Source organism: Lactuca serriola, chromosome 2 (genome assembly GCF_051521515.1).
Source record: "Lactuca serriola cultivar US96UC23 chromosome 2, Lser_US96UC23_V15, whole genome shotgun sequence".
In the NCBI taxonomy this organism is placed as follows: domain Eukaryota; kingdom Viridiplantae; phylum Streptophyta; class Magnoliopsida; order Asterales; family Asteraceae; genus Lactuca; species Lactuca serriola.
Window position 1 is genome coordinate 64,340,637 of NC_136409.1, and position 10,041 is coordinate 64,350,677.

Below are 10,041 nucleotides of genomic sequence, written 5' to 3' on the forward strand. Positions count from 1 at the left end.
ATTCGCTCATCGCTTTGTCTTCCACATCTCAGTCCTCCATATCTGAAGCCGCCATTCAGAAAATTGTTGAGGCTTTCTCCAAATCTCATCAAGTTTCTATCGATTCCGCCACTGTAGCTATAGATGCCTCAACCAAAGCTTGTGAGGCAGCGACCGAAAAAGTCGATAAACTATTCACTGATGCTTCTTTCTTGTTGACATCTTTACAGGAAAGTGTTGAAGCCACCAAGACTACGCTGGAACCCATTATCAACCAGTTGGCTACATCAGTCGCTTCTGAGCTGAAGTCGTTCGCTTCACTTAGACAATCTATTTCTGATGACAACTCAGCTTTCAGAACAACCATTGAGGAACGTCTCTCCAAGCTTCAAGAAGACTTAGCTGCCGAGAACACTCTAATGGATGCTCTCGCAAGGAAGACTACCGCTCTGAAGGTCAAGAGTACTCAACTCTCCAACTGTCAACAGGAGATTGACTCTCTTCGATTTGAAAGAGAGGTGGTTAAATCGTGTGTTTCGGATGTCCATTCTGCTATCTCAAACATCCTTGAAGCACATGACCCAATCATCAATTATTCAGTATGTCGTACCCTTGCAGAGAAGCTTGCTCCTGCCCTTTCTCTATTGAGCAAACTTGAAGGGCTCCTTGATTTCGTGTCGATTCCGAAACAAGGGGGAGAAAAAGAACAAGGATCTCAACCACCTCCTACATCAACAGCAACTCACACAACCGAACCTCCTCCAGTAGGCCAAGCCTCAGGTTCCGGTGTGAAAGACAAAGACAAAAATATTGCTGAGGAGAGTGACGACGATGATAAAGAGACAATTGCTGACCTTCTGAAGCGTCAAGGTCGAGATAAAGAGGCTGACATCAGTGCTCGTGTGGCTAGAGAGGCTGAAGAAGCCGAAAGAAGACAAAAAGAAGCCCACGACCTTCTCGAGAGCAGGAAAACTCTTTTTCCTCCGTGGACTCTTGAGAGGCTGATTAAAGAAGCCATCGAAACACCAAGTATCTTGTGGCTAGAACCTGTGATCTCTTTAGATTGTTCTAACACTGTCGACTCTCAGTTCGATATGCCACTGACCCGAAAGGCGTTTTTTTTTCACGCCTTTGACAACATTGTTGAGTTCCCCCATCCTCATTCACAGGTTGATCGAACTTAGTCGAATTTTATCTGAGGGCAGCTCAACCTCAATACCAAACTTGGAGCGCTTAGAAAATCATCAATGTTCGGGTCCTGAAGCCGTACAGGGAAGGCAACTTTACTAACGTTCAGTTCAAGGTACTAAGGGGATCTGCCAAAGCCAAACATGCCATCTCACTTGCAGATCTTCCCAACCTTAATCCCCATGATTGGATTATCTTGCACAACATCCTTCTTACAAACGAAGCTGAATATGGTCCGATCATCGACCACTTTAAGAGGATGCTTGTATGCTATATCATGGAAGTTGCTCTGATGGATCAGGAGATTGCGAGCGTATTCAAGAAGAAGCCTACCATATCTCCTGTTGGCTCTGCCAGTGATCTCAACATGATGCAGACGGGGAAGATTGACCCAAAGAGAAACTCTGTCATGTTTACCAAGAACGAAGGACAGAAATGTCTTTTCGCCTTGGCAGACAAACATCTCTACACCACTGCATGTTTGGAACACGTTTTAGGGATCATCCATCGATGCAAGCAGAACACAGCGGATGATGTAAAGTACTTTGATGATATGATTCAATGGTACATACGGTTCAGACAGACTATCCTTGCTCTTATCACACGTCTGTTTGATACAGTAAAGAAGGCTCCCGCTGCTGGCCCAAGCAAGAAGAAGTAGTCTCGCTCCAATTTGACGCAAATGGGGAGATTGTTGGGTCGTATTTTGTGTTGCGTCTATTGGGCTCGTTAGCTAGTCCAATATGTGTCTCCGGTATGGGTCTGTCCATCCGTGAGTTTTGTAGGGTTTAATATAAATAGATGCTTACATACATCCTAGAACAAGAGAATGATAAGAAACGATTAGAGATTTATTGTTCAGCAAATTTATCGTTCTTGTTTTGTAACCCTAGAATCCTCTACAGTGGAAGTTCTTAGTCGAGCTCTGCTGAGGATCGAGTAATCTAATCATTCGACACATCTTGATTCATACCTGTGTTTTGTTTACTGTTTTTACGTTCATCGCATACCTGTTACAAAGATCTAATCGATCAAAGAGTTGATTAATAACTCATCATAATTTTTTGATTTCGAGAAGTTTCACTCAATCAAGTCCACCTGCGCAGCAGCACGCGTCCGTGCAACCTGCCCGTGCAGGCTGTAGTTCCTGATCGTCTTTTTTCCTTTATTTTCTTTCATTTCTTCGCATTTTCTTGTATTGGAAGGCCCTGAACATATGGAAAAACTTAATTCCTTCAAAGACAACTCCTTAAGGATCCCTAAAAACATCTTCAAACTTTTTTATTCGAATTTAAAAACACGAAAGCCCAATGCTTTCCAAAATTCCCTTTTTTAACGTCTTTGGTGAGATGCCTCCAAACTTCACTTTAACATTTCGGGGCGTCCAAGTGGATGGCATCGTGGATATTTGAATCAAAACTTTCATAGAACGGCTTCAATCGGTGTCCATTAACCTTGCAAATTTGCCCCGTGTTGACATTTTTTAATTTCCACACATCAATTGGGACTATTTTCTTGTATGTGACTTTCTTTTTACGGGAGAACCATACCCGACTTAGACCTTTGATAATAGCAATCATCCAACCACATTCCTTCTTGTACTTGTTTAGCATGGTGACCGACTCTTCCCTCTTTGACATGGTGGTTGAGTAGGTGACTAGTTGGGCGTCTTCTTTCTCGGGATACATATCCTTTGAAGGGTCTGACAGATTTATTGTTTTTGACTCGTGTGGTTGTTCTACCACTGGAGTTAGTTGCTTGATGGTAGTGGGTGGCTCAACCTCTCGTTAGCCCCTATCATTTCCTTGATCGTTTCATTGTCAGCTTTCTCAATTTCTACTTCCTCTTTTGCTTTAGAATATCTATTGTTGTAATTTTTTCTTTAGGTAAAAGATGTAGAAGTAATTTTAATTCAACATATAAATCATTTCCATCAACACCTGATTGTTCATCTTGTTTAAGTGAAATTTCAAGAGTCTTACAAGTTGACTTTAAGCTCATATCATCTAATGAAAGTAAATTTTCAGAATTAAATAAAAACCCAAAATTATTATCATATTGTTGATGTTGTTCAAACCTTGTAGTTAGAGAAGAAATTGCTTGATCAACAATGTATAGAAAATATTTTACTCTAAAAGAATTTTGTGGGGATTTTGAAACACTTGAAGATGTATCATTTGAAGTCTCATCAAAATGTTTTTTTTTTACTTTAACTTCATGGTTTTGAGGAAACATTGGTTTAATGATCATTTCCAAGGCAATTTCTTTTGCAATTTGTAAAGCATTTAAAAAACCAACTTCTCTATATTCTTTAAAAAAGAAATAAGCCCCTTTATTTTTTCCATAGCAACATCAATAAGCATATCTTTTGATTGCAATTGTTTGCTAACTAAATTAATAGTATTTAACATTTCATACCAAATTACTAGAGCAATTATAAACTCAAAGTTACCAAGTTCATTTTTTGCTAAGGATTTAGCTTCACTTTTTATTTTTGGATCATTATCATTTTTAGCAATTTGAAGTAAAGCTTTTTAATATCTAAAATTTGAAATCTTATTGCTTTTACACTATCACCACGACTCTCCCAACGAGTGGATGGCAAAGATTTATGAGTTAATCCTTTCACATTATCTTTTAAAACTTGCCATCTTTTAGTCGAATTTGCAAAGATTGTATAAACACGTTGTATGGTTCCAAAGAAACATTTAGCTTTACTACAAGTATTAGCCATATCACACAAAGTTAAATTCAAACTATGAGAACCACAAGAAATGTAAAAAGCTCTTGAATTTATATCCGAAAGTTTTTTTTGCACTTCTTGATGTTTTCCTTTCATATTTGACCCATTGTCATAACCTTGTCCACGCACATTATTAATGTCAAGATCAAGCAAATTCATTTAATTTTGTAAAACATCAAAAAGTCCTTGGACGGTTGTATCATTTACATCCAAAAACCCTAAAAAGGATTCTTTGATGCAAACAGAACCCGATGATACATCTACACATCTTAAAATCAAGGTCATTTGATCTTGGTAACTTATGGCAGGTGTACAATCAAGTATTATAGAAAAATATTTTTCTTTTTTTATTTCTTTAATAATCATATATTTTATTTCATGAGAAAGCAAAAAATATTAATTCATTTTGTATCCTATGCCTAAGATAATGATTATGGATACCATCATTTGTTATACATTGAACATGCTCATGAACCACATCAAATGATGGTATCATACCAAATGCAAATCATACCAAATAGTTATATTTTTCGCATGTTCAATACTTGTTTCATGCTCTTTAATTGCTAAGATGTATTTAATCCCCAAAACCCTCATTTGCTAATTGATTTTTTCAACACCCTTTTCTGAATATTTTACAACAAAAACAAAATATTTTATCAAGTTGTTTAGAATAAACAAGCCAATCTCTATTATATTTTTTCCCATTTGGTAAAACTCTAGTATAATATAAAGCAGAAAATCTTCTTTGATATTTATCTTTAGGATTTTTTGAATAGATAAATCTCTTTTAAGACCTTCTAATGCTAAAATATTTATCATATTAGAATCTAGAGTTTCCCAATTTGTTGGATCAAAAATATCAAATGTATAAAAGTTATTAGCATCATCAAAATTATTATCATCAACATTAGTATCATCCATATTAGCATCATTAACATTAACATCATCACTATTAGTTCCATTAACAGTAACATTATCAATATTAACATCAATATTAATAGTTTGTTTTTCTTTTGCTTGTTTTATTATAAACTTATCCATAGATCCTTCTTGAGCTTTAGTAGATTCTTCAATTTTTTGTTTCTTTTTACGTTTTTCATATCTAGATTCATATTTCCTTATTCAATGAGGCATACTAAAGTCTAAAATAGTAAAGGGTGAAAAAGGAAAGGAAACACCTGATTTTTAGATATCTTCTTCGTTTGTGATATTACAAATCTTTAAATTTGTTGATTTCCTTCTCAGTTCTTAGTTTTCAGTTCTCAGCAAATCAAATACACTGCATCTGTAAAAATATAAATAAATATGAAAAAATTACTAAAAGCCAAAGAGGTAAAAACTAAAACCCATTATCAATGTAGAATAGAGAAAACCATAAAGAGGATAAAGTGGTAAACCTTCAAATTGATTTTCAGATTTCTGAAAAGGTGAAAAACCGAGAATTTCAGGATTTCCTAAAAACCAAAGAGTTATCACTATTCATTGTTCTACTGTTCCCGAGTCAAGGCTTGTCGAGAGAATCAAAACCAAAGTTTTCAACTGTCAAGAACTCAAGTTTATGTAACATATTCTAAAAAACTATTCTGATTTTAAAGTACCTTTCTTTGATTTTGAATTGATTTTTGAAAAGACCGATTCAACGATTTTGATTTTGACTTTTGAAGCCACCTAGTGTAGATTCTAAAAACGATTTCTAATTATCGGACTCCTTGCGATCGAATTCTGATTAACTGCTAGTGCTAAGTAGAAGCGAGATTGTGAGAGAAATAGAGAATCAGAGAGGAGAGATATCACAAAATGGAGAACGAAAACCAGAAGAAATCAGAGAGTGAAGAACCGTAATTATTGGACTCAATCGGGTTGGATTTTGAGACCCTTGCGTTGCAGGATACGAAACGGCTTCATTGATTTTTGCTAATACAAAGAGAATAGAGGAGATATTAAAGATCGATTGACAATTGATTGCCTCTGTTTTTTCCCGCTCCTTGATTGTGTCAGCAGTTTTGGAATTCCCTATTATTTTCTCTTGTTTGGGCTAATTAGTATTAAAGGATTACAAAAATTTGGGGCCCCATCAAATTACGGGCCTTGTGTAGATACACCAAGTGCACCCCTTAATATCCGACATATTTAACATATAAATTATTTATAAATAAAAAAAATACAAAAATCTTTCACATCAACCAAATTAATCCATACCACTTTTTTACTATTCTAACCCGAACCTGATTTGACCCCATACTAAACAAAACATTAACAAATAAGCGACTAACAATATACCGATCTATTTTGTAAAGCATTAATCTTTAAAAACAATATATCTAAATTCTAAATAAAGAACAATTTAAACTAAGTTTAATTTTGCGTATGAATAACTATACTTTACTCATGCTCGTATAAAAATTCCCAAAATTACATTTAAACGATACGGAAACATATCATCGTGTCTCAAAATAATTTTCGTCTACAACACATACACAATCTTGATTTAAAAATACACCAATCAAGCCCAAGAAATTCTTGAACCATGTGGTTATCCATAAACTAATTGTACCGATATAACAAGAATAACATGTAATGTGTTATTACCTTATTGATTTCTTTAATCTAATCAAATTCAAAACAAACAAAAAAAATGCATGTGAATCCAAAATAAGATTCTTAAAAAATAATCATAAAACCATTTTGACTACAAAAATATAATCATTTAACACTTTTTTAGGCATATATCAGAGGGTTAAATGCAAGAATTAGCAATATAGTTTCATTTATTTGTTTATTATAGCATCCAATTTCCATTTCTTCCTACTATAACATTATACTTTGAAAAATATGCCTAATGATAGCAATGTCATCAGAATACAAAGCAATTTTCATTGCTATAAATGGATAGATTTTTTTTGAGGTTGATTTTTCAGAATACTATGCCTCAATAAGAAAAATATTAAAAATTCAATGTTATAATAAAAAGAAATGAAAAATAGGATGTTATAATAAACACATAAATGAGAGTACAATGCTATAATAAAAAAAATATTAATGAAAGTACATTGTCATTTCTTGCATTTAGATTAAATTAACTTCCTTGTTCCCATTTTCCACATTCCCTTGATCCTCTCTACACCTCTCTGGATTCCATCTTGTAATTGTTCTCTCTTCAACACTATAATTCTCTAAACAACAAAGTGAATCTTTCACAATCCCATTTTCACCATTTTTGTTCTTCACATAAAGAATCAACAATGTCTTTGCAACACTACCAGAAAGCCGAAGCGTGCATTGAAAATCAGACCAAACCCTCAATCTATCATTCCCATTCCGATTCAAATCTCCAATTCCATTCCGGTTCCCGTCAGAGAACACCAACACACCGTATTCAGAGTGAACAAGTGAAGGATGATGACGATATGCCACAAAATCAACACCATACTGACACCCAGATCTCACAACCCAATTTTTGGCTCTTAAATGAGAATAAGCTTTGAAGAAATCAGGGAAAGATTCCCTTTTGGAGATCATGTAATCCCATAACTCGTTATTTGTTTTTATAATATTATCACCGGTTACAATCTTTATACAATTTAGAGAAAAAGATAGATAAAAGGCTTCTTCTAAAGTCAACTGAAACCAATGTTTATCTTTATCGATTGTTGTAATTGGTTTACCAAAACAGGATTGATTTAGAAGGTCAATTTGGTCAGGATTACTTGCAAGAAGTACACTATAGCCTGATAGAATTCCTGAAGAATTGGATTTGATTAGAGAAGATTGAAGATCTGAAATCGTCTTTGACATGGGATTTTCAAGGGCTTTTGCTTCTGACCCTTTTCCTTTCCATCTTGGCCCCATTAAAAGTAAAACCTTCAAGAAGATGATGAATATGTATATATAATTATATGTAAAGAAATTTACATCTGTGTGTGTGTATGTGTATGATGTATGCCTAATTTAATTTGGTAGCAGAGATTGGAACAGATTCAAACATGAACAAAATCACATAATGATCTGAAGATGATTTTAAACACAGATTGATTCAGCCAAGGAACATTATGTTGTTGTTTTCTCTGTTCAATTACAAACTTAGGGAAAATGAAGGCTTGTTTAGGAAAATTCTTGGGGTTTGTGTAGGGTCTTATAAATATTGACAGATTCTGATCTCTTTGCCATTGTTTAGAATCGGAGAAAGAAATAAAGGGTAATCTGATATAGAAAACCGAATAACCCAAATGCTTAAAGAGAAGATCAATAAAAGAAAGAGATTATCTATACCACCGAACAGAAACCTAATTCAAATTATGCGAAAACCATGAATGAACATGGTTCCTTCAGGGAAGCATCAAAACCCAAAACAATGGCTGGAAGTTCATCGGGGATAGTTCCAAAGTTTTCCCCAACCGATAATCAAAATTGAATAAAAATTATAGATAACACAGCTTACTTGATGTGAGATACCCTCCGGAAGTTGAGTGTGTACACTTCGAAGGTGAACGGAGAAGGCAAAGCAGGTATGCGACGGTAGTTAACAGAGAAGGAAGAGCAGGGTAGTGGTGGCGAGCTGCGGCGTACAGGTTGGTGGTGGTGAGCGACGACGTATAATAGGGCGGCGGTGGTGAGAGTACTGTTCGGTTTAACTGTGAAGAACAAAGGCGGCGTCTTGTTTACTATTCATGGTTGCTTTTTAATAGATTCTAATAACTTTAATATTTAACCAGTTGAGTCACCCCAATTCGCAGGTTTGTTTTAATATTTGAAGCAACTGTAATGTAATTAGAAAAATGTGAAAAACTACCTAATTGAAACATATGAAATATTAAACATTAATTTACTGTTGTACATATGTTTAACGTATGAAACATTAAACATTACATTAAACACTAATTTACCGTTGAACATGTTTAGTAACATATGGAAATTGAACATTACGTATTATTTTGGTTTTCGTCTCACGGATCTTGGTTCGTGCTTTATGGCAAGAAGATTTTCCGGATGAACAATGAAATAGCATGTGAATTCCGAACCTGTCTTTCTCATCCCATTCAATGGAGGACTTTTCAATTCTTGCGATTCCCAACCCCCTTAGCTTATTATATATATATATATATATATATATATATATATATATATATATATATATATGTATTATTTGAAAAGGGTTCCGCTCGGCTAAATAGGCTCAATCGGGACAACCCGAATTAGAGTGAACAACAATATCATACCGCACATAATTTGTATTATCACCGGTAACAATACAACCCAAAGACCCAGGTAAAGGCAAAGCATACCTACGGTCAGAGACATCATTAAACAAACGAACAGAATACGATGGTATATTCATTTGATCAGCTAAGTCTTTAGCACTCTTAAATGTATGCACATATTCGTTATTGTCGTTCAAAACGTGATCAGAAACGTAACTATACTGGCACCCAAATGATTTCTTGTACGATTCAGAAAAGCAGTCAACCTGTTGGTCACTTCATTATCGGCATCAAAGAGATACAACTGAAGAAACCTAGGCCCCTTAGTAGGATCGGAACAGAACGAACCAATTTTATGACTAATCTATCCCGAAACCTTAAACACATACGGACCACGACCACCATTTATTTCCTCATCAACATTAGCCCCAAAAGACGTCATAGCAAACATACTATTATAAGCCCTAATATCCCTCAAAAAACGATCGCTATGAAAAAGTGCAACATCTTCAGCCGGAAAAGAAGAAGGATAAGGGAGAATAACATCACCAGACTTGCAACAATGACCATATCTAGGATGATGAGCTGTTGACAGCTTTAGACTCCTTTCGACAAACCAAAAATACGCTCCACAATATTCACAGACGCAATCACAATCACCAAAATCAACATAATTTGGAAGAACACCGGCTGATCGCATCCATGAAGAGAATCTAGGCCGCCGAAAAACCGGTGCAACAGCAAGAGCTAAAGAAGCAAGTGTAGCTCCAGAAGAGGACGACCCAACAACACCATACCCCAATTAACGTTTATCATACATAAAGAAAAAATATATACAATACAAAAGAAAGACACAAAAAAAGGGTAAATCCAAAAGAACGAAACGTAGAAGAGAAACAGGAAATCTTACCTCGACCTCACAGAAAGAAA

General features: G+C 35.1%; 2 protein-coding genes across 2 annotated transcripts; both read right to left on the minus strand.

The window, feature by feature from the left end:
• Positions 1-3,003: 3,003 nt before the first annotated feature.
• LOC145089283 (uncharacterized) lies at positions 3,004-4,069 on the minus strand. The gene is made up of 3 exons (XM_079027738.1): positions 3,745-4,069; positions 3,620-3,697; positions 3,004-3,497 (listed from the first exon to the last, which is right to left on the minus strand). Exons 1-3 carry the CDS (start codon positions 4,067-4,069, stop codon positions 3,004-3,006), a joined length of 897 nt encoding a protein of 298 aa, XP_078883864.1.
• Positions 4,070-6,883: 2,814 nt separating this feature from the next.
• LOC145086317 (tRNA-splicing endonuclease subunit Sen2-2-like) lies at positions 6,884-8,610 on the minus strand. The gene is made up of 2 exons (XM_079024072.1): positions 8,352-8,610; positions 6,884-7,774 (listed from the first exon to the last, which is right to left on the minus strand). Exon 2 carries the CDS (start codon positions 7,760-7,762, stop codon positions 6,980-6,982), a length of 783 nt encoding a protein of 260 aa, XP_078880198.1. The 5' UTR covers positions 7,763-7,774; positions 8,352-8,610; the 3' UTR covers positions 6,884-6,979.
• Positions 8,611-10,041: the final 1,431 nt, after the last annotated feature.

What these genes read in the sequence shown, in the direction of transcription:
- LOC145089283 (XM_079027738.1), bottom strand. Translation starts at nt 4,069, where the DNA reads ATGAATTTGCTTGATCTTGACATTAATAATGTGCGTGGACAAGGTTAT. An exon ending in CACTCGTTGGGAGAGTCGTG is followed by an intron (nt 3,698 to 3,744) that starts GTGATAGTGTAA and finishes GATATTAAAAAG; the next exon opens with CTTTACTTCAAATTGCTAAA. An exon ending in CTTAGCAAAAAATGAACTTG is followed by an intron (nt 3,498 to 3,619) that starts GTAACTTTGAGT and finishes GAAAAAATAAAG; the next exon opens with GGGCTTATTTCTTTTTTAAA.
- LOC145086317 (XM_079024072.1), bottom strand. Translation starts at nt 7,762, where the DNA reads ATGGGGCCAAGATGGAAAGGAAAAGGGTCAGAAGCAAAAGCCCTTGAA.